The sequence below is a fragment of the Medicago sativa genome, chromosome 8, assembly GCF_051527215.1.
Source record: "Medicago sativa cultivar Bolivia chromosome 8, Bolivia_mono, whole genome shotgun sequence".
Classification (NCBI taxonomy): Eukaryota; Viridiplantae; Streptophyta; class Magnoliopsida; order Fabales; family Fabaceae; genus Medicago; species Medicago sativa.
Window position 1 is genome coordinate 25514693 of NC_140756.1, and position 24684 is coordinate 25539376.

The 24684-nt window shown below is 31.2% G+C and overlaps 1 protein-coding gene and 1 long non-coding RNA gene across 2 annotated transcripts; one reads left to right on the forward strand and one right to left on the reverse strand.

The window, feature by feature from the left end:
• On the forward strand, positions 1–2472 carry LOC146897886 (uncharacterized). Its single transcript, XR_015023359.1, has 2 exons — positions 1–269; positions 411–2472. It is a non-coding gene; the product is annotated as an uncharacterized LOC146897886 (long non-coding RNA).
• Positions 2473–16773: 14301 nt separating this feature from the next.
• LOC146897887 (DEAD-box ATP-dependent RNA helicase 10-like) lies at positions 16774–23910 on the reverse strand. The gene is made up of 12 exons (XM_085738172.1): positions 23648–23910; positions 23151–23220; positions 22928–22990; positions 22591–22665; positions 21036–21161; positions 19532–19573; positions 18947–19021; positions 18225–18371; positions 17988–18125; positions 17592–17703; positions 17420–17508; positions 16774–17196 (listed from the first exon to the last, which is right to left on the reverse strand). The coding sequence occupies exons 1-12, from the start codon at positions 23908–23910 to the stop codon at positions 17071–17073; spliced, it is 1326 nt and encodes a 441-aa protein (XP_085594298.1). The 3' UTR covers positions 16774–17070.
• Between the last annotated feature and the right edge of the window lie 774 nt (positions 23911–24684).

Sequence of the window (24684 nt, forward strand, 5' to 3'; positions counted from 1 at the left end):
AAGGAAATCCTTATGCACCATGCATAAGGACTTCTCAACCATTAGATTTAATTTACACTTGTTATAATCCTACGGTCCTCAGCTCACACCCCACAATCTGATCCTACGGTTCTCAACTCACACACCAGAATCTGATCCTACGGTTCTAATCACACCCAACAACCCCAACCCATTTCTTTCACCAACCAAGTTTCACTCACTCTCCGTTTCTTTCACCGCTGATCACCGTCAAGTTCCAGATCCACCGCCGATCACCATCAAGTTCACCGGTACGAACGCTTCACAACTCCAATTGCATTCTCATTCTGTTAATTAAACCGATTCTCCAACTTTAGGTTCTCCAATTGCATTCTCGTATGAGAGTTTGCCCGAATTTCGTTGTTCTGATTATTGAATGTTTGAATTTGTAGATTCAAATCTTCAGAAATTTCCTCCATCGCAAGCTTAGGGGAAGATTACCGGTGGTTCTAGGGCACCTCGAGATGTAGATGGATTTTACCACTCTTTCAATCATATTAATAACTAATCCAATTTTGATATTTGATCTGTACTATGTGTTTGTAAGAATGTGCTTTCACTTCTCCATCATTGCTAGTCATCGTGAAATTAATTTTCTCAATGGGGGTAATAGTTGTTATGCCTGAGGTTTTTAGTTGAATGGATTGTTAGAGATAACAACATGTGTCATGTTTGCCAAATTGTTTTCATATAAGCCATAAACCGTTTTCATAAGCTATCTTGGAGAGCTTATGAAAAATAAGCTAAAAAACAACTCGTGGACATGTCATAAGTTGTTCCCATAATCTCTCCCAAATAAGCTATTTTTTAATGAACAATTACTCTATCAATGATTATTGTTTGGCTGTCCCTTTAGGAGTATTTATCAAGTTTCAATGTCAGACAGACCGGATGTAAACGACAATGTAAACTGATAAAGGTTATAGAAGGGGAGGCATGGTGCTGCTAGTAGAAAGTGACTATAGTATACTGGAATTAGATCCTCGATGAAAACTCACAATAATGTGAATGCAAATAGGTTTAATTTGTTATGTAACTAGAGGACATTTTTACTCCATTCATCCATAATTTTGTTATGTATTGATGCAATTTTTTTTAGAACACCTACTTAGTTATATAGTTAGTTGATACAGTATTTTTGCGAGCTTTCAGAAATATACATACAATTTGTAGTAAGTAGTAAACTATTATGTGAGAAATGTTGTTGTGGCTTGGAATAATTCTGTGAGAATTTTTGCTGAAAGTGAGGGTAGTAGTCCTGGTGTTAGTGCGAGTGCCTACCATAGTGAAACCAAAACCATATAAATACTTCTACAGATGGTGATCAATGTGTCCCATGACATCACTCAATTTCTAGAGAAGATAAATGTCTTGATTTATACCGTACTGTGCGTAAAAATGAAACTCTATGGTGAGCTGTTAGTGAAAGCTAATGTCATTTCGTTGTTAATTGTGTTTATGGTACTAAATGATCACCATCATTTCTTTGTTAATTGTGTTTATGGTACTAAGTGATCACCACACTTGTGAAGTTCTTGGTAATACTCAATTCAATTACCCCAAGTTGTTGGCTTGTCAAATCAGAGCATTGATAGCATCATTTCATTTTTAACTGTTTTATGGGACTATAGGGTGATCCCCTTACTTGTTAAGTTCTTTGTAATTGTCTTTCTCCAACATCACTACAAGTAATGTACTGCTGAATGTTTGTTTCTTTATCATGGTTTAGGGTGATTATTATGCAAGATCAGTTACATTCATGACCGGGGCCATCGCTGGAAGCACTGAAGTTTGCAGATACCAAGAAGAATCAAATCAACAGTTCAAAAGAAAAAGAGAAGAGGGTGAGTTATCTCGAAATGGAAACTTTAAAGCGGATAGTTTTTCAGTTTATGGAAATGCTGGTTTGGATCCATAAAGAAAAGGATGGTGATGTGAATCGGCAATATCAAAATAAACCTGGGGAAGACGTTTGCGGTGAAGCCAGAGGAGAAAACTTTATGGATGCTGATGATGAAGAGGAAGAAAGTCCTCAGAGGTCATTGGAGGACAGCAAAAATACTTGTGATAATGCTGATGTTTCTGGAAGCGAATCTATTGATGACGCGAGGATGTAGAGCATGATAATAAGGCTGAAAGTGAAGGTGAAGCTGATGGAAATGGATGATGCGCATGAAGTTGAAGGAGATGGAACGTCATTGCCATTTTCTAAACGTGAAGCCCAATTCGGCAAAGCATGTACCCCTTTTATGTTCTTGCTAGACATTCACTCCCTTCTGGTGTTCAAAACCTTAAATGGTTTTCTCTTTGTGTAAATAGCACAGTTACATTTTATTTAGCTTGATTGTACTCTGTTAAAATTATAATGTCTAAACTGCCCTTATATAAACTTTGGGCAAACTTATAAACTTGTTAAACAGGTTAAATTGATAAAGCCATAAATTCCTCTTTCTATGACTTTGGTACCATTCATTCTTTCTGACACTTTATGTATGTACTTCTACTTCAGCTTCAAGATGCTGTGACTGATGAGATGGATAATAAGCTTCTTCAACTATATGCATACTAATATGAAGAAATCATTAACCATAATATGAAGAAGCAGTACGCTTCAATTCTTCTGTCTTTCCTGGCTTGCTTTTCCAGAACTCCTGAATAATTTTCCAGAGCTTCAAAAGCTAGCACAATAATATGAAGAAATCATTAACCATTACTATGAAGAAATGCTTCAAAAGTTAGCACGTCCAACATGATATGTAACCTCCGATTAAGGACTGGATTAGTTTTAATGTTTTTTTTTTATTGATTTTTATGTTTGAAACCTATGATAAAAATAATATTCACATTGATTTGTATGTTATTATATTTGAAACAATGAGTACCCTGAACAAAATTTTGTTAAACCAGTCACATTAAAATTTAATTAATTCTTTTTTGAATCGGACTTTTTGCATCTAAGAAGTTTTGGAATTTGAAGAACAAATTTCCGTTTGTTGATGGTTCGATTCGAAAGATCAACAACTTCAATTCACACGATGGCGAGAGATTCATACAGCTTCAATTCATTTCTTGAATTATTCAATTGCTGTGAATTGATGAAAAAGAAAATTCAAAACCATTAAGTACATCTAATGGTTTTGGAGTACAACTCACAGAAACCATTTCTACAGCAAAATGGTTTTGGAGTACAACTCGCAGAAACCATTTCCACACAGCAAAATGGTTTTGGAGTACAACTCGCAGAAACCATTTCCACACAGCAAAATGGTTTTGGAGTACAACTCACAGAAACCATACCCATAGCAAAACCATTAGACAATTATTTTGGTTTCTCATAGAAGACTATCAAAACCATTAAACCATAATTATGGTTTCAATAATAATTTCAGTGTATAACATCTTAATCATTATTCAAAATCATCTAACAATAATAATTTCATTAAAAACCATTACACACTTATTTTGGTTTCACATACATGACTATCAAAACCATTAAACCATACTTATGGTTTCCTAGAATCGAGCCACTGGTGATAACTAAAACCATTAGACAATTAGTTTGGTTTCGCAATTAAACTGATTCATATCAAGTCTTAGATTCTAAACCAAACAAAGAAATTGTTAAAAACAGTTCCAAAGCAAATCAACGCTCTGAAACCATTTCCACAGCAAAATGGTTTCAGAGTAAAACTTGCTAAAACCATTTACACAGCATATTGGTTTTCAGAGTAAAATGGTTTTCTATATGATTTTTAAACAAAACATACTATAATAAGAAACAAATCAACCTTATGAAACCATTTCCTGAGACAACTAAGATTAAGTCTATTTCACATACAAGTCTATCAAAACCATTAGCCAATTAGTTTGGTTTCGCAATTAAACTGATTCATATCAAGTCTTATCATCTGATGGATTACATGTAAACCATTTCAAATTCAGAGCAAAATAACACATTTTACAACTTAGATTCTAAACCAAATAAAGAAATTCATTCACTCTTTTCTTCAAACTTACACAGCATCTAAAATGAACCAAATATAAAATCCCAAATCTCACAAAAACCCCTCTTTCTCTTTCTCCACCCCCAACAATGGCGCTTCTTCTCCGTCTCAAATCCACAAAACCCACACCCTACTCTCCGCCACTCCACCACCTCTTCTCCACCTCCAACTCCGACGACAATGATGGCGGCGACGGTGACAAAAAACCCTCCTTCTCTGAATCCTTACGACAAGTCAGAAGCTCATTCAAACAACAACCAACCTCAAACTCAACACCTTCTCCTCTCTCTCCACCGCAACAAAGCGAATCCGCTGATGATATCGTGAATAAAATCCAAAGCTTCCGTTACAAAACCACCGTACCTGATTCCGATGATCTGTTAACTCAGAAGAAGCCAATCTCGTTTCAGGATAAGCTCAGATGAAAGCAATTTTGTTTTTTCTGCATAATCTCATATTTCGTTTCAGGATATTCTCAGATGAAAGCAATTTTGTTTTTTTTCTGGGGTGTAGAAAACAATTTTGTTGGGCTAGGTCTTAATGGGCTGGACTTATGCATGGTGCATAAGTTATGGCTTATGCACCATAACCACACCCAGTTTCTTTTACTGACCTATATAATTTGGAGTACGTGGGTTGGTGAATGAACATAGAATACATAAACTTCTCTCAAAAAAAAAATAGAATACATAAACTCAAAGCTTCTTCCTTCTCTTATTTTCACTATCTATATATAACGTGTCTTTTAGCAAAACATATATATATATATATATATATATATATATATATATATATATATATATATATATAGGGCATATCAAGTGAGAGCACTTTTATTGTGAGAGATGAGAGGGTTAAATCTTGACCCTTAGATTAATCTTTATGGTACTACTTAATTTTGGTAAGCGCATCCTATTTTGTCATTCACCTCTCGTCTCCTTTGCATCTTTCATGCTAGTTGATTGTGAAGTTTTGTTTTTTTGTTTTTTACCAAATGGTGAAATTGAAACTGTGAAAATAAGAAGAGACACCGAATAAAACCCAGGAGAGATTACCCAAAGAGAGAGAACGATGAAGTGGAGAAGAAGGGTATAGGTTGCAGTATTTGATCCTTTTTGAAGAGCATTTTAATCTTAGCCATTGATTTAGATCCAACAGTCCAAATTAATTCCTCTCATCTCTCATTTTAGTTACTCCTCTCACTTGATATGCCCTCTGTATATATGAAGGTGTCTTTTAGAAAAGTTATAACTAAAAAGTGGATATCACACCTTGAGGTGTGGCTTGCTAAAAGACACCTCTAAAGGGTGTCTTCTAGCAAAACCCTATATATGGGTTTTGCTAGAAGACACATTTTATGAAAGTGTCTTTTAGCAAGTTATCCTATTGACATTTGTTAAAAGACACCAACTAATTTTTATGAAAGTGTCTTTTAGCAAAGTTATAACTAAAAAGTGGATATCACACCTTGAGGTGTGGCTTGCTAAAAGACACCTCTAAAGGGTGTCTTCTAGCAAAACCCTATATATGGGTTTTGCTAGAAGACACCTTTTATGAAGGTGTCTTTTAGCAAGTTATCCTATTGACATTTGTTAAAAGACACCAACTAATTTTTATGAAGGTGTCTTCTAGCAAGTTATCCTATATATATAGACACACACATGTATTCTAAACTACACTTTGCTTATGTGTCAACTCACTAATGCTCCCTTTTTAAGTTAACTTTATTTTCATGCATTCTCCTACTTTGCTTATGTGTCGTTCCCTCAAACTATTGCCTCATTTTTTTTTAATCCTAACTTTTAAATCACTATATTTCTACTGATTGAATGTAAATCACTCTTTTATAACTCTTTTAATTGCAGTGGCTGGTTTCATTACCTAGACTCTATGAATTCTAACGCACATAACATAATTCATGCAATCAATTGTTTTTCTTCTATTTACTGTTGAATTGTAACGCACGTAATAATTCATGCAATCAAAAAGTTTTTATATTTCCTATGACATAAATCATTGCTTATGGACTTCATAATATATATTGTACCTTCTCCAAGAGTATTTTGGTGGTTCTTAATTCTGGGTTTTGCTTGGTGTGTTTGGCAATTATCATTATATTGTTTGAGTTTACTCTACAATATAACCATACGATTAAAAAGATAAATTTTAAAAGTTGTTCTTTTAATATTTTTCTTTTGCTGCCCATACATAGACTAAGAATATTGAATTCTTCTTGGAGATTTCTCATGCAAAGACTAGAATAAGGAAAAGCTAGCAACTTCATCATGCATGCATCTCAAACAACAATGTAAGACGGCCACATAATTTCTTTTTTCATCTCCCATTTATTTAATACCTCATGGATAATTTCAATAATAATAACTTTTGAGCTTTGGATCTCATTCTTGAATCGGCAAAATTGGATTTGGGACTGTGAAAATCTCTTAGTCATGAGATTACCAACCCTTGATCACCGCACAATCATCCTATCTTATATGCAGATTTTTGATTTTATATAGTACCACATTTTACTATATTAATTTTATCTGTGATAATTTTATGAAACTTATGTTTAACTTGAATTTTTTATTGTTAAAGATGTTGGATTAATTATTTAATTAATAAATTATGGATTGACAATAATCAATTATTATAAGTTGATGTCATAATATAAATTATGGTCTATTGTGTTAAGCACTAATTATATGATGAATTTGAGTGATTGGGCTTTTGTTACTAAATGGACCGTGATGGGTTGGACCATTTAGATAAGCCCAATGAGAGGTCCCTGCCCTCAGCCGTTTAGCTATTTAAACGTCATCCCATTAGACGGTTAATTATTCTGAAGATTGGTGAGAAAACCTAGAGCTAGATGGAATGAGGGTAGTTACCCCTCTCATAGTTGTCGGCGTTCTTTACAGTTGTCCTTCATCAACCTAATTCAAAGGTACACAATTTCTTGTTCTTTCTTTGTTATTGATGATATGCTATAATTTGTATCTATTGATCTATGGCTAAACACTAAAACTTTCATCAATTGGTATCAGAGCCAGAATAGATGCAATTTATGGCTATTATTTGTTTGAATGGCATGAACCCTAAATATGATATTTTTCTTTCATTCGTATGACATCAGAATTGATGTATTGGGTTTCATTGTTTTATTATATTTAATCCAAATATTGTTAATCATGAATTCTGGAAACTGCTTTTCCCTAACACGTATTTGGGTTATCACGTTTGCCATTCTTGAAATTGTTTTGGGTTTACACTTAGATATTGCATCGTGATCTCATACCCATTTTTATTTTATTTTTCTTTAATTGTTGCGATGAAAAAACCCTTAATATTTCCGTTCTTTCGGGTTCGGTTAACAACCCATTTTCGATCTTTGATCTCCCTTAATGGATCAATTCCGAACCGAACCTGTATCAAATTGAAATTGAAATCAGTCTAGTTTCAAATTTTGGGATGAACCCTAATTTCTTAGATATGTCAATTGAGTCGATAATCCTCAATTAATATATGGGTTCTTTTCTTCTCTCAAAATCGATGAGATCCGTACCGAAATTGCCGCTTTTCAATGCGAAAATCGCCAGAAACAGCTGGGTTGCACCCACGGGTCAATATCGACCTGCTTAACCTATCCGGGCAAAGAAGATGCAACGCGCGTGAATTCCACGCGCTAAATTAATAAAATAAAATAAAAACACTCGCAGCTGTAGCGCGTGGGGGCGCGTGTTCAATATTTAAAATTCCAATTTTTTTTTATTTTCTTTTGCCAAATAATAATATTCTGAATATTTTGGCAAAATTTTTGGAATTTGTTTTGACACTCGGAGATATGTTATGTTATTATTTTATATGGGGAAAATTAAACTATATTTTAAGATAATTTATTCTCACATTTATTGTGAAAATTTTATGGACATTCCTTACCCTTATATGACACTTGAGAAATAATCCCACTCTCTTATTTGAGATTAATGTGTCATTGACAAATTTTACATCCCCAATTAATTAGTAAATATTATATTATTTTGGGATAAAAATATATTCTTTTCTTGCACCCAAAATATTCTTAAGAAGATTTGATTTATTTTGTACCCATAAAAATTGGGATCTAAATTAGTTTATGAGATCTCTAAATATTTGATGTGTACTAATATGAGAATAATATGTTCTTTTTTAAATCATGCATTCTTTAGATTTGAGTCTAAAATATAACACTTATGTAAATTATTCTTTTAAAGTGTTAGTATTGTGAAGAATCTTTAGACTCAGTCTTATATTCTTGTCTCAAATATCTTGTATAAACTAATATATTTTGAGAATTGTTGATATTGTATTTTGATGCGTGGATTTCAAAATTTTGTCAAATCTTGAAAAGATCATATATCAATTAAATTGAGAATAATTTATTTCAAATCATGTATTCTCAATATTTGAGCCTAAACTGTTTTGAAAATTCTCTCTTATATTTACTATTGTGAATTTATAGAAGGCTCAATTTTGTTAATTTTAATGCCAAGTATAATTAATTTATATTTTTCGATTTTAAATATTCTTGGCATTATAAATATTCTAATGTAAGATATTCTTGAATTCATATTGTCTTAGCATAAAGATCCAAAGTTCACTAATTGATCATTCTTTTGGCAACATATTTAAACTAAGACACTTGTCTTTGATTCTTGTCACAAATTGTTTTGAAGGGTCCTCATAATATTTTGTTTTCAAAATGAGTATAGTGAGTTGTATATATATGTCATTTATATTAATTGAATCTAAAATTGGCATTTTTCTCTTTAATATACATTATGCTTTCTGCTATACTCTCTAATCTAGACCCGTAATTTATTACTCTAAATTTTGTGATAAATACTATTAGTGTGTCTTGTCGCAATTAAGTATTTGGATCACAATTATGTTAAACTATGTATTTTTGTATATAGTAAATAATGCATTATTGCATTTTTTATGCTAAAATTATAATGATGAATTAAAATTTGTAAGCCTCTTTGTTGTTTATCTGTTAACTATTATCAAAACAACTTATGAAGAATGGAGGCAATTTTTGAAATATGTATCATCCTTACATCTGAATTCTTATATAAATCATATTGGTTTATAATTAGAGTCTCACATATGCTTATTTATAATTGCTTATTCTCTATTGATGAATATTTTTGAGATGACTATATTATAGGATATTCTCGTTAAGTCATCAAAATTCAGTGGCTCCAAGTATAAGGATGAATGTCACACTCTGCGAGGTAAGTTGTTATTTAATTATTTTATCCTCTTGTGACTTATTGCTTATTATTGCACATATGAAGAAATTTAGTTCTTCTTCTCTTTTGTTGTGCAATTATGATATCCTATATAGAAGTGAAATTCTTTTTCAGAATATTCTAAACAGAACTCTGTTGTTATATACTATTTTCTTACTATAATGCTCCATTTTGTATTTGTGTTTTTTTTTCTAATTTATAGTGGGAGTATTGAAAAATTTTATTCTAAGAGTTCTTTTCTGGATAAATTAGAAAACTATTTGACACACTTCTATTCCAAATAACAACTTTTGTTATTATACTACTTCATATAAAAGAAATTCTAAAGTCATATTTATGATGTGCTAATTTAAAATATTGTTAAGCACATTTTTCTATCATTTGAATATGACCGAAGTTGAGTAAATTTAAGTATAATTGTTTATGCATGATATTATTGTATCATATTCTCTCAAGCATAAACATTATTTATTTGTATAATTGTAATCTCACCTATCGTGGGTACAATTATGCAAATTTTGTTAAATAGATTAGCATTATATTGGTAACAGTCATACCCTATCGGTGTGTTGTTATTAATATAATTGTTATTATTCAATGTACCTAAAATGTTTATACTTATGTCAATTATAATTAGAATACTCTATCAATGTTTAAATTTTGTAAGACATAAGAATGGTACATTGTGATGATATAGTTCTTACTTATTATCGTTAAGATCCTTGAATGAGATTAATATAAGTAAGTTACTTTGTTAAAAGACATGTAGAAAATTGTATAAACTTTGCAATCCAATATTATTACATTTTGAATTAAATTTCTACCTAAATGTGATTTTTTATATATATAAATATTTTGGATTGCTACTATCCCTTTGTTATGTGAGTGACGGACATACCCTATCGGTGTGACGTTACTTAACATATCATTTTGTGATAGAGAAATAGTTGAATATTTTAAATAAAATATCTTTCAAACCTTTTTAATTCAACTATCATTGTCTATTCTCTATCAAGTGGGAGAATCATTGCTATGTATTGTGTAACGTGATGGACATACCCTATCGGTATGACATTACTTAACATAATCATCCTTTTGTGGGTAAGATAGTTTAACTATCATTCTTCAACAAGTGAGAAAAATTCTACATGTCAACTAACTATATCTCATAAACAAATATATTTATTTGTTTTCATATTTTAGATATGAAATAGAGACTTATATTGAGGATATTAATTATGTTATTGCTATTCTTTAATACTTTTGGAAGCTTATGACTATTTTCTCTTATATCCTCAATAATAATAAAATATAAGTCTTGTGTATTTCCGCTGCTTGTAACCTAATTGTTTCTCAAATTTGTGTAAGTATAATTGTAGCGTTTGAGTTTTGAGTGAGTTATTAAAATTGTGAACAGAGTCTTATATCCTATTTTTAGAGACTCATCTCACTCATATGATGATAAATTTTTTATATAATCATCATACTCTGTCATATAACGGTTACTACGTTTATAAAATTCTGTGGAATTTTAATTGTGAAAAGGAGATCTTGTGTTATAAAATTCTTAAATGAAAATTTACGTTCTCCTTAATTGTAAATGCAGAATATGTGGTTAACTACGAAACTCAATTCTTGATAATATCTGTCATTGATAAAATATGTATTTATGGGGTTTCATATTATCTTTGAGTTACCACTTGTGTTAATAATTCTGCTATGCTCATGTGCAAAATATGTGGTTGAGTTCATGAAACTCTATTGGCTAAAATTATATAACCACTTATGTTGATGATCTTGCACTAGTAATTGAGTATCCCACTGTTGAATATTACATTATTATAATATTTTGTATCAGTGATCACTTACTCTTGTTTATATATATGTGGGATCAGTGGGAGTGTGTACACAATATTATATATTATGAGCTCAAATGAGAAATCTCACTCTTGTTTATATATATATATATATATGTGAGATAAAGAGAAATGTATACACAATATTATTGTATGTGTACACAATATTATTGTCGTTATCGCCATATACTCTTGCACACTATAAAATATGGCATAGCTTAAGAGACTTTAAACTTTGGTCTCATTCTATTATATTGAGATATATGTTAAAATTCTATCGATCTCAATGAGCATCGTAATTGGATGCTTAAGTCAATTTTGTTGGAATATGCACAATAACTTCTTGGCATGCAAATATACATTGTGTTTCTGTTTTACCAACATTCCACATTTTTGAGGTCATAAATAGTAAGTACAATGTATAATATCAATACTCCTATCGAGTATGATATTGTGTTCTTGTGGTACTTATAATTTGAGATAATCATAAATGTTCTTTTGTTATTGACATTCTAGTGGCCACATTAATCCACATATTTTTCTTTAAACTACGTGTCTATGTTAATCCAATTTGGGAATTATTGAATTTCCTATTTTGCTTTTATGGATTTTCATAGTCACATTTTTTATAAAACTTGGATTAATTGAATGTCATAGAACATTTATCGACTTTGACTAAATGTAATTACTATCTCTTTATAGGCTATCCCTATAAGTAATTACTACTCTTATACCTATGTGGATATATGACTTTTATGAATTGAAAACTCATTGGCAGAACCACTAACCACATACTTATATATGAGTATTGTAACTCATAATGATTTGATTAAGTTTATGTTATTTTGGGTTAGTGGGAGTTTGTTATAGCATTTTTAAAATGCTTGGGCTATTCTTTAGTGACATATTCTTTTTAATTCAAACGTGTCATTATAGATTCATCATTTGTTAGAAAAGTGAGTCTTTGATCTGTATGATTTGTTTTCCCTATCGGATTCAATTTCTGCAGCATTAAAGCTTACTTCTCTTTTGAATGATTAGTGCTTTGACCATACATGTAATTTTAAATTTTTAAATTCTTTATGACAAGTGAATTTTTTTTTATTTTTTCAGTAATTGAGTATTGTCATCCAAGTGGGAGATTGTTGGATTAATTATTTAATTAATAAATTATGGATTGACAATAATCAATTATTATAAGTTGATGTCATAATATAAATTATGGTCTATTGTGTTAAGCACTAATTATATGATGAATTTGAGTGATTGGGCTTTTGTTACTAAATGGACCGTGATGGGTTGGACCATTTAGATAAGCCCAATGAGAGGTCCCTGCCCTCAGCCGTTTAGCTATTTAAACGTCATCCCATTAGACGGTTAATTATTCTGAAGATTGGTGAGAAAACCTAGAGCTAGACGGAATGAGGGTAGTTACCCCTCTCATAGTTGTCGGCGTTCTTTACAGTTGTCCTTCATCAACCTAATTCAAAGGTACACAATTTCTTGTTCTTTCTTTGTTATTGATGATATGCTATAATTTGTATCTATTGATCTATGGCTAAACACTAAAACTTTCATCAAAAGAAACTAAAACTGATGTTTAACTTTATCATGGGCACGACATCTCATGGGATACTCTTTATACGTAATGTTCATGGGATACTCATTATACGTAATGTTTGTTAGTGTATACTGTACCCAAAGAAAGTGTTATAAAAAGGGAATCCTACATCAACAATGAATTAGATCAAGTTGTAAATGACTTCGACCCCTTAAACAATTTAACGATATGTTTTTGTTATAGAATCATTAATTGGTTCTGAAAAATAAAAATGGATTGTGATTGCTAAATAAACAGTTCAATTTCTAATCACAAATAAAATCCAATATTAAGTACTAATTAACCTTCCAAATTCTCTAATTGGTTAAGGATAGACATTTCACTTACATGTTATACTTGAGTTCATTCATGTATGAATTTCTCTAATTTGTAGCTAAACCCCTTCTTGCTTATGTGTCATCTTTATAAAACTCTATTGCTTTTCTTTTTTAGAGATAAAACTCTATTACTTATATGTCAACTCTATAAAACTTCGTATTTTTATTGTAAATTATAAATCTCTATGTTTACTTCATAATAATAAAATAACTTCCTAATAAACTTCTCATTAAAAATCTCAAATAATTTTTAATAATCAAGTAAACGTAAAGATGTAATTGAGGTTACGTTTCAAAAACTTACATAAAAAAATGCAAAATAATAAACAAATTGATTATAGTGTTGTGTGGATATGAGTTAAAGTCCACAACTCTATAACTTCGAAAGTATATGGTTCAAACACAACTGAAGATATAATCAATCATTAACTCTTTTTATTCTAACTCTTTATACTTCTATTCATTCAACTATGAATTCTATAGGTCTTTGATAAGACAGAGAGTGGAAAGATCGAAAATATGATATAAAGAAGGGTGAAGGATATTGTCTTACATGTGGTAGTAGTTTTCATATATAGATCTTAAAAAGATAGTTTGCTTAGACAAAAGCACTAAATGAATTATATAATAAAATATGAAGCAGTATCCATTAAAAAGAAGATCAGAAGCAATATGTAAATAGTTTTGAAAAAAATATTGTTTAAGAACAACAAATCCGAAGTTATGCTTACCTTACGATCGAACTTTAGATTATAAGAGGATTAACACACAAATCTAAGGCGGTCTAATAAGATATAGAGGGGATTTCACAAACGGGAGAGATGATTAATGTAGGGTGTGCTAACTTCTTTAAGTTTTGATCGCTGTCGTGCGCGGTCAAAAATAGGTATTTTAAAACAAGTAGTACAAGACAGTTAATCTTGGTCGTCTCTCGAAGATTTCTGATTTAACAATTATCAATAACAAGAATAACAACTACGAATTCAAAAATATAAATTATTGAGGTGTTTTTGTTTGCCTCACAGAACAATTTGCAAATTAATAAAAAGCAATAAATCCATTAGTTTTAGGCATACTACGTTTATTCTTTCTATCATGGGTTCTTGATAAACATTCATTCACATTTCTAAGGCCTGATTGACTATAAAACTAACTAATCAAGCGATAATTAGTTTTATACCAATTCCATTCCATTAATAATCAGAACATGTTCAATTAACCTTGACAGTGAACACAGTTAATATCATAACAATATTCAATCAATCTTATTGCTTAGCGCCATAACTTATATCAATTTCTATTCAAACTGATTTAAACAAGCGATAAAGCAACTTGAATAATCTCAATGGTGCAAAACTGAAACAAATTGAGTAAGCATAAACAAAATTGAATTTGAATCAACGGGATCGAAATTAAGCAAGCATCAAATCGAATTAAAGAGACATGAAATTGATACAGAAAACAATTGACATGTTAACGAAATTAACATTAGTTTCAAACCTAAGAATTCATAAACGAAACACCCTTACACCAATGGATCAATTTAGGGTTTAGGTTTCCATCACATTAAGTTTGCACAAAATTGAATAATTGAATGAAGAAGAAGAGAGTTTTTTTGCTGTTTTCAGCTTTATTTATATGTATAGACATTAACCTAAAGTTGTAAAACGAGCTACGGCAATTATGTTGACCAGAAATTTGGGTCAATTGTTTTTACCTTAAATGGGTCGATTAGATTTGGTGTTCGCCAAAATACAAGATAAGTTAACATAATTTTTAATAAATTTGAGAGCAAAAAACAAATTGACGTAATTTTGAAAATCGGAAAAAAAAGTGATTAAACTTGATAAAAATATATTTTTGCCATTTGTACAAAAATTATAGATATATCTATCCTAATAAAACCCGTGCAACACACGGGTTATATACCTAGTCATCTCTAATAACAAATATAAAATAAATAGTAAGTTCCCTTGAATGCTTTACACACGCCTCAGTCAATAATCAATAAGTTTCTATATTCTATATTTTATTTTATTATGAGTTAAATTATTTGTACTATTATTTCTCTTTGATTATTAATTTATAATAATTCTATGTCTAATTTTTCCTACATCATGTAACACGTCATTTTCTTTTGTTTGAAAAAGAAAAGTTTAAGTGAATTGAGTTAGATTATGGAGATTGTCGCGAGGAAGGGTGTTTGTGGTGAAAATCGGTTGGTTTCGAGGTTAAAAATGATTTATGGTCCTTATTATAAAAATTAATTGATTTTTTAGGTTCATTGTATAAATAATGTATTTTATTAAAAATAAATGATGTATCTATTTTTTTTTTTGGTAGTATATCTATTCTATATTTATAATAAAATACATCAATTAATTAATGAATTTAAAAAGTCAATTGTTTCTTGTAAGAAAGACGAAAGACCGGGTGGAGTAATAAATATGGGATTTGATTTGGTTGGATTGACTTTTAAAATAAATAAGAATCAAACAAATTGCTGTTTTTTGGGAAATAATACAATTTTACTTCCTCCTATCCTTATTATAAGAAATAATTGAATTTTTAGATTCATTGAATAATTAATGTATCTCATTATAAATATAGACTAGATACATCATCATTTACACAATGAATCTAAAAAGACAATTATTTCTTATAATAAGGATCGGAGGGAGTATGATTTCAAAGTTATAATTAAGTTAATTAAAAGGTTTATTTAAAATAAAAAACATACCAATGCAGTTTGAGTTAGTTAAGTTGTTGCGTTTTTTTTCAACACGATACAATTTTTTGTTTCTAATAATATAGTCTAGTTAATAAGTTAAAAGCAACTTATATTCAACAATATTTTAAATTTCTTCAAACATTATAATTTCATCTTCGTACAATAATGTTTTTATCAAGATAGATTAAATTAAAAACATAGACCAAAACTCGTTAGAAAAAAAAACATACAAAAAAATAAAACTTTCTTAAGTATGAAATGAAAAAGACTAGATGTTATCATTCTCTTAAAGTTCTCACTTACTTTCTATGATATATCTAACATAAAGAAATATGTAAAAGTCCAAGTAGCATCCAATTAAAGTACATTATACATTAATTTGAAATAAGAAGCAAAGAAGAAACTTAACAAAAGAAAAGGGAAAAATAGTCATTTTGGTCTCTGAATATGTAACGAGTATCCAAAAACAATAATATTTTACACCTCCGGTCATTAAATTTATATTTTATATTCATTTAATAGACGATGTATGTGGTCTATATTAAAGATCATATACATCATTTAGTAAATGACTGGAGGCGTGTGTAATTAAATTGAGTAAAAAAATGTACTAGGAAATTAAGTAACTGATAACGCACATTAGAGATCCAATTAACTCATTAAAAATACATGACAAAATAAATAATATAATGATCAATATGATTAAAAATTGAATGGATGTCCTATACAAATGGAACAAGGAAATTGTGAAAACTTATTAAAAAGTACATGACAAAATAAGTAAAAAAAGTATCAATATGATTAAAACTGAATGGAGGTCCTATACAAATGGAACAATAGTATTGCTTAAAAATAGGCAATAAAAAATAGACCAAAGCCTAATTTAGTTTATTTTCATATCAAGATGAAATAATATTAGACAAACATATGTCTTGGAATAAATATAAATGTTCACTTTGTCAAAAAAAATATATATATGAAAGTTCACAATAATCTTTCTAGGATATTAAAAACTTAATAGAAGAATCCCCGTGAACTTAGCTCAGTTGGTAGGGATATTGCATATTATATGTAGGGGCAGGGTTTGAATCCCGGACACCCCACTTCTCCACAATTAAATTGTGTGAGCTCTAACCACTAGGCTACTTGACAAAAACAAAAAAAAATTACTCGGAGAAAATTTATGAGTAAAAAAAGTCTTAGTTTAGAAAAGAAAAGAATATGCAATATCATCTTCTAAACTTCTTGGATGATCTTTTACTTATGAGACCCAAGTACTTGTCAATCTCCTCCTCTTCCTCACCATAATCTCTTCCTCCTTTCCGTTTCTTCACCCCACCAGATTCCTTTATTTTCTACACAAATAAAAAATACAAACAGTTAAGTATGTAGAAAAGTAATTAAATTAAATAAATCAAATAAAAATATTCAATAATAATCACAGTTCATGCATATTTTCATACATTCCTTTGATCCTTTATATCTAGCCATTGGAAACATTAATTTTACCAATGAAGAAAACTCAGCAAGGGCATGCAAATAAAAGGATACCACAGTTTCAACTTCACACAAATTTACCTTTTCTGCCAATCTTTTCGCATCATTAACACGCTCTTTCAAAAGCAAAACTTCATTTTCATCTGCAGGATACACAGGTAGTTTCTTGTCTGAAAAAAATAATACTTGTATTAGATTTTTTAGTACTTGTTCCTTAAAATGTCAAAGCAAAGGTAGAGTATATACTCCTCACCTATAAGATCCTCTATGTGGTTGTACCACTCGATTGTATATTGGTTCACAAGGGAAATGGCAACACCAGAGCGCCCTGCACGAGCGGTCCTTCCCACACGATGTATATAATTCTGTAGTTCAAAAGGTTGTGAATCCAGTCAATGTAAAAATTTATCTCTTTCCATGATTTTTGCATTTGCGTTAGTATAGATGTATTGTAAATTTGTAATATTGTTTATAAATACAGCCATGAAATTACAAACAAAACAATAGTTAATGTTTTATTGAACTTTGGAAACGAAAAATCAATGGAAACACAATTTTTATACAAAAGCGACAATTAAAAAGAAACGGAAAGAGTATTAGTGCAATACATGTCAACAAAAGTATGAAAGCGTAACATAGCACATCTTACTTTGGGGTTTTGGGGAATGTCATAGTTAATCACCATATCTACTGCCGGTATATCGAGTCCCCTACTAGCTACGTCAGTACAAAGGAGAATATTGCATTCCCCAGACTTGAATTTCTTCAAGGCTCCAAGTCTCTTTGGCTGTCGAAAAGATATTATAGTAAAACTAGCATATTTGTTTGCAGTTTAGAACAAATTACAATTTGTGTATAGACTATAGTATACTTGTAGTACAATTACCTGACTCATACGACCGTTAATTGGGATGGCTTTCAAACCAAGATTCCTAAGCATCAAAGCTAGAAGCCGTGTTGACTCAGTTCTTTCAGTGAATACCATTGATGTACTTCCGGCCATTTCAGTGAGAATGTACACAAGGTAGCAATCCTATGAATGAGCATGATCAACACAAGTATGTTAAGATTAAAGAAATTTTGTTATTTGCTTACTTTCACTCCAAATAGCCAATTTATAAGAAGTGTTCAATACAAACGAGTGCTCTCTCATATGAGATTTCTGCATAGGTGGCATTTGGCATGCAAACAAAATTGAACTAGATGTCCTAAACCAAAATTTACCACTTTTTAAGTCCTCTGTTTTTCGACTTCTAATATAAACCAAAAATAAACAAAACTCATCATAATTTGACTTCTTCTAACATCTGTACCAAATGCCACCATAGTGGCCATTCATTCGTGAAACCTTTTTTAGTATCACATCTTTGACAACTTTGTCAAGACACATTTATCAAGTATAACTCACTTTAGGGAAAACAATAATAATAGAAGACTTCATTTGAAGCGGGGTTCTGATACATATGTTTGAAAAACACGAATAAAAGTGGCTTGACATTTCAAAGAATTTACCCCTTGACATATTGGTTTAAGAATCCAGTAGTAAGAAACTCAACATAGCCCAAATATTTGAGATACACAAATTTTTTGACAAGGAAGAAGAAAAACCTGATGATCTTTTGGCACAAAGAGAAGCTCCTGCTTCAGTGTGTCCACAGTAGAATTTTCGGTTGAAACTTGAATCTACTAAATAGAATAGAAAAATTGTGAATAACATGTTTGTACATCCTGGTAAAAAACAACTTCTGTTGCTGAAAGATGCTTAAAATTACACCGCCCAAATTTAAATAACTACATTTTCCTCCAGGTAAAATAATATGTTACGCTACAATCCATTTTAAGGTTTGTAAAACAATTAATGATGGTGTTGGTGATCAAACCACCTAAGGGAATTTTTCCTCTCTTTACAATTTTCAATGTCATCACGAGCGCACTTTGAAAACCCTATTATTAATTTCAAGACTTTAAAAGATGAAATGAGTTTTAAATACCAGCTTTAAAATTTCACCCAAAACCATCATTTCATTTTCTACATCCCCAAATTGAGGTTCAAAACTAACTGCGATTTATCTTTGCTAAAAATTGTCCCTAAGAAAGCATTAAAACTAACTAAAGTGTAACAAATATTAATCTTTCAGGGGATAAAGTGTAATTTTTCTTCTGAATAAGATATTTGTAAATAGTATGCTGTACCTTCACAGGGTTCCTTAAATGAACCTTTCCAAGCCTCTTGACCTGAAATAGAAAATCTCTCTATTATTACAACTGCAAAGTTAAAAATGAATAAATTACACAATCAAGCATTGGTAGCAAGGTTGTTACAATCACATTTTAACTATTCCACGTGTACGATTCCACATTTATCGGTTTTAAATTCAAGTAAAATGACATGTAAACTAGGACCTTGAACCGATTTGACTTGGATGGAATCACAATTAACTTTCTAAACTCGCGATGCTTCTTCTACACCTCATGAACAAAAGCGACCAAACAAGAAACGTTGAAACAGAGCACAAAAATTCTGACTTTAGGACCATATGTTTTAATGATTTGGTGCGATAACTTACAACTCTATGAGTATGACACGTTATTATAGTGATTTGCTATTTTGCTTTGTATAATTGGGTTGAAATTTTGAATAACAATTGTATTAATGGTATTATGAGCCATCGAGTCGAGTTTACAAATCGAATTCACGTAGGCAAAATGAGTTTCCTTAAACTCAACATTATTTTGACAAACATGATTTGTAGTATATAAGTAGTACATAAGTTCTATATCATATGCACCATAAGTCACTCTGTTGCCAATACGGCGCGGCAGACCCAAAAATTAGCGCGGCACGGGAGCGGGGTGCATAGCGGCCGCCATTTCGGTGGTGCGGCCAGTAATAAATTTAATACTAAATACCATACTAATCAAAAAGAAATACTAAAATACCTTAAACATCACTCAAAATTTCATGAAGTATTCATAACATGAAATAAAAGGGATAGCAAAATCGAAACTCGCTAATACCAATCATATACAACTAGTACAAGTTATTGTTTTACTATTGATAGGTTCGCTTTGACCGCTTTCTACTTTTGACACATGCCGACGCGGCTTGATGCAGAGGTCCTGATTTTTCCGCTATAGCGGCCGGCGCGGCTACTTTTGACAACATAGAATCCGTAACAGAGAAAAAATGATTTATCATAAGCAGATATATGAGAATTGACCTAAAACATTATGATTGACTAATTTGAAGCAATCAAAGATGATGAAAAGCAAATATCTAATTAGAGAGAAGAATGATAATTATGCCGTTAGTGTTTGGTGGATATGAAAGAGAAAGCTTGATTGGTTTAGTCCATGTAGTACATGAATATTCATATAATGAGAGCTTCAGAGGCTTTATCAGATTCAGTTATAATAGAATATGATGATTCAACAACTATAAGAATAATATTTATAACTAACTACGCAGCTACGTACACATAAACTACTATACAAAAGGTGTTAACTTCAATAATGTTCGATACTAAAACGCTTTCCGAAAGGGTCCATATTTAAAGGGTTCAATATCTCACAATATTTAAAGAAAAAGGTTTCATTTGGATATTAAGATATCATACCTGACTAATGCTAAGGGAAAAACGAGTTAACAATAAATAATATATTAAGTGACTCATAATCAATAAACCTACATATTTACCTCCTCTGTCTCTGTCGTCGTGGCCGAGAAAAGAAATGTTCTCCGCTCATGAGGAATTAATCCTAAAAACTCAGTAAGTGATTTCTCAAAGTCCTCACTCAACAGCCTGTCTGCCTCATCTAAGACCTGCTCAAAATACAAAACAATCAAACAAGTCCAAACTAAACATTTGATATATCGAAACGAGGACTAGATATGGTAAAAAACAAACTATATCACTTAAATATTTCATTTTGTAAATTTGCAAACAGGATCATGCTGCAACTATATGTGAAACATAAAACACCATACATCTATATGATATGTTTGCAAATAATGAAAAGTACTATTAAAAAGTACTTGTATTTTTCTGATTGTCTTATTAACCTAGTAGACCAAACCTAGTCAAAATAAGAGACACAACATATCCAGATTCTACAGAGCTATAAATTGTCATAGTATGTCCCTATCCACTATGTTGTAGCCAATCAAACAGAAAAAACATATTTCTGTTGGAGACGTTTAGATACCAAAATTATAGGTAGTCCAAAAGGGGTTCAATCGGGTGGATAGTAAGTTATTCAGGTTCCTTTAAAAGCCACTCATTTTGCTTGGAGACTCCTAAACAATAGACTTCCCAGGAGGGATAACCTTGTCAATCATGGTCTTTTACAGAAGCGATGTCAACTTTGTGTGTGATGGTGCAGAAAAATGGAAACTTTTCAGCATCTGTTCTTTGAATGTGAACTTTTTTGGGAGTGTGTGGCAATCAATATTGGGGTGGTTGAGCATTGATATTTGATAGTGTCTTCAGTAACGATGGCCTAATTCATGCTTGACAATTTGGTGGGTTGATGAATGGTGGTCGAGCGATACGGGAGAGGCTAGTACTGATTTGGATGGCTCGTATTTAGTCTGTTTGGAGTTAAGGAACGGTGTGATCTTTAATCAAAAGTTTTTCGGCATCTGATAAGATGCAAATATCATGCACTACATTTTAAATATGATTCTCTAAAGCAAAATAACTTTCCTATGTTTCCATTGCAAGCTTGATTCTTAGATAACTGGTCGATTTTTCTTTTCAGTATTAGCTTGTTGGCCTACAGTCCTCTGGCAATGGGTCCAGCAAACGCTCGGTTAAATCTTTTTAAAGGTTTGTCGACATATTGTGAGATATATTTTTCTTTTGTGTATTTTCACCCTTACCCTCCTTCCTACCATAAAAGGCGAAAATGTAAAATATGTTCCTAATAGATCTAAATTTATCTAAATATGCCTTCATGAATGTAATTTAAGTATAGTCCATCAAGCAACATCCCTTTCATTTCACAAGAAAATTATTAATGAAGGAAAATCAGGGTCATGAGAATTTTCTAGCTTGACATGCAAAACAATAGTACCTATAACCACCAAAAAGGTTCACCTAAATTCATCAAGGGAAAAATCACTGTATCTAATAATATCAACATACATGAACATTAAATTTAGTTTACACTAGACATGTACTCACTGGTACTCAACCATTGGATGTCAAAAATAAAACTCGAGTTGAATCAAAATAACGTAGAAATCATACCAAGTATTTTAATCTATCAAGAGAAAATCCTTTGGTGTTTTTTAGGTGATCCAAGACTCGTCCAGGCGTCCCAACCTTCAGGAATAAGAATTCATCATAAATAGAAAAAACAAAATACAGACATCAGATTTTGTATCATTCATGTCTAACCGGTAAACAATTAAGACATCAAAGACAACAAAAATAGAGTGCACTCATCCAGTAAAACAGGAGTTAAATTTTCAATCAACACAAACACTACTGTGTTTTTGATATCACTCACCTATAACCTTAATGCTCTTGATATACAAATAAACTAATGAAATCAAAGCAAGTGTACGGAAACAGTAAAACTTACAATAATATCAGGTCTTTTTCCAATCTCGATAGATTGTTGTACCATGTCCATCTGTCCAACAAGCTATAGAAAAAGGAAACAATACCAATCAAAATAGATTGTTTTGATTCACCATATGATTGGACAAAACAAAACAAACATAAGCTCTGAATTGAACAGGACTACAGGAGGATATAAAATTCATGCATAACGAATTATGTTAGAAAATGCATCAGAAGCTGACCACAGCACACTTTACACCAAATTCAGAACCTAGAGCTTCAAACTGTTCAGCAATTTGATACGCAAGCTCCCTATATTAGGAAATAGGTAGGAACATAAGAAATATACTAGTTAAAAAATATGATTCGGTGAGAGTTGTAACGCGCCAAACTGATTTCAAGATCGCCGACGGACCCCACAAACCAAGTATTTTCAACGTGTTTTGCCCTCACTCGCACAACTCGCACCCAAAATTGGGAACTTCCCAGAAGGTCGTCAGTCCAAATACTACTCCAAGTCAAGCACACTTAAGTTTCTTATGTGTTGAGCTACTTAAATGAATAAGAATAAGAACTTCATTGCTAAGTGTGTCTAACTTAGAGTATTATTTGGATGGATGACCTTCTCGGAAGTGGGGTCGGTCGGCAATCCTAAAAGCAGTCTCGACATTACAGATTAATCAGATAAAATTGAATTATATGAATATTAAATCTATGGTCAGGTATCAAACTATCAAACCTTGTGGGAGAGATTACACAAGCAAAGAACCCGCGTCGTGGCTCATCTAAGAGGGCATGCAATATAGGAAGAGCAAAAGCTCCGGTCTTACCGGAACCGGTTTGTGAAAATCCAATCACATCTTTTCCTTGTAGTGCTTGGGGAATTGCTTTTAATTGAATCTCCTTGGGATTCTTCCAACCCATTTTTTCACAAGCCTCCACCAATAACTCATCTAAGCCAAGATCCTTAAATGATTTGATTTCTTTATTCTCTTCCTCCATTCTCACTTTCTAACCTGTGAATGAAAACATTTCTATGTAAAATTCATCAAATTCAATTGAACATTGGATAAACAACCATTTTGGTCATGAATGTGAGTGACATTGATCATTTATAGTCTTTGAATGTATCGAAATTGCAAATACATTCCAAGCGTGCTCATTTGTTTGTAATTTCATAGACTAAATTGAATAATGAAAAACACATTGGAGAACCAAACTGAGTAACACACATTTGATGTCGCAATTTCGATAAATACAAGACTATAATGAAAATATCTCACACATTAGATGTTTGATAAATGCTGAACCATAACCGTATATTAAAAGGATCATGTATATTTGATTGAATTGGGAGAACGGGAGTGAAAACCTGAAAAGAGATCGTTCTTAATGTGTAGGGGAAGTTCACGATGGATTATCAGGGTTTTGATTTTATGACTTTTTTTTTCCTTAACCTCGTGATACTTGGTACCCAAGCTAATCCTATACCCCACAAAGTGTTTTTTCCTTTTTAATTTTTTTTTTTTTTGACGTAATTTTCCTTTTTAATTCTTTTCAATAAAAAAGTAAAAATGATATAGAATACAAATATAACTATGGGCTCTAAAAAAAAAAAAAAAATTACTATGAATCAAAGTGAAGACAAACAAAACTCAGTGCATTTTTTTACGTGTTTTTATATGGTTCTTAACTTTTTTTTTATGGTAAATATGGTTCTTAACTTTTTTTGGTAGTGAAATATGGTTCTTAACTAAAAATACATTTATGGTGGCT

What these genes read in the sequence shown, in the direction of transcription:
- LOC146897887 (XM_085738172.1), bottom strand. Translation starts at nt 23,910, where the DNA reads ATGGAGGAAGAGAATAAAGAAATCAAATCATTTAAGGATCTTGGCTTA. An exon ending in GAAAAAGACCTGATATTATT is followed by an intron (nt 22,666 to 22,927) that starts GTAAGTTTTACT and finishes TTATTCCTGAAG; the next exon opens with GTTGGGACGCCTGGACGAGT. An exon ending in ACATTCCCCAAAACCCCAAA is followed by an intron (nt 17,704 to 17,987) that starts GTAAGATGTGCT and finishes TTTGAACTACAG; the next exon opens with AATTATATACATCGTGTGGG.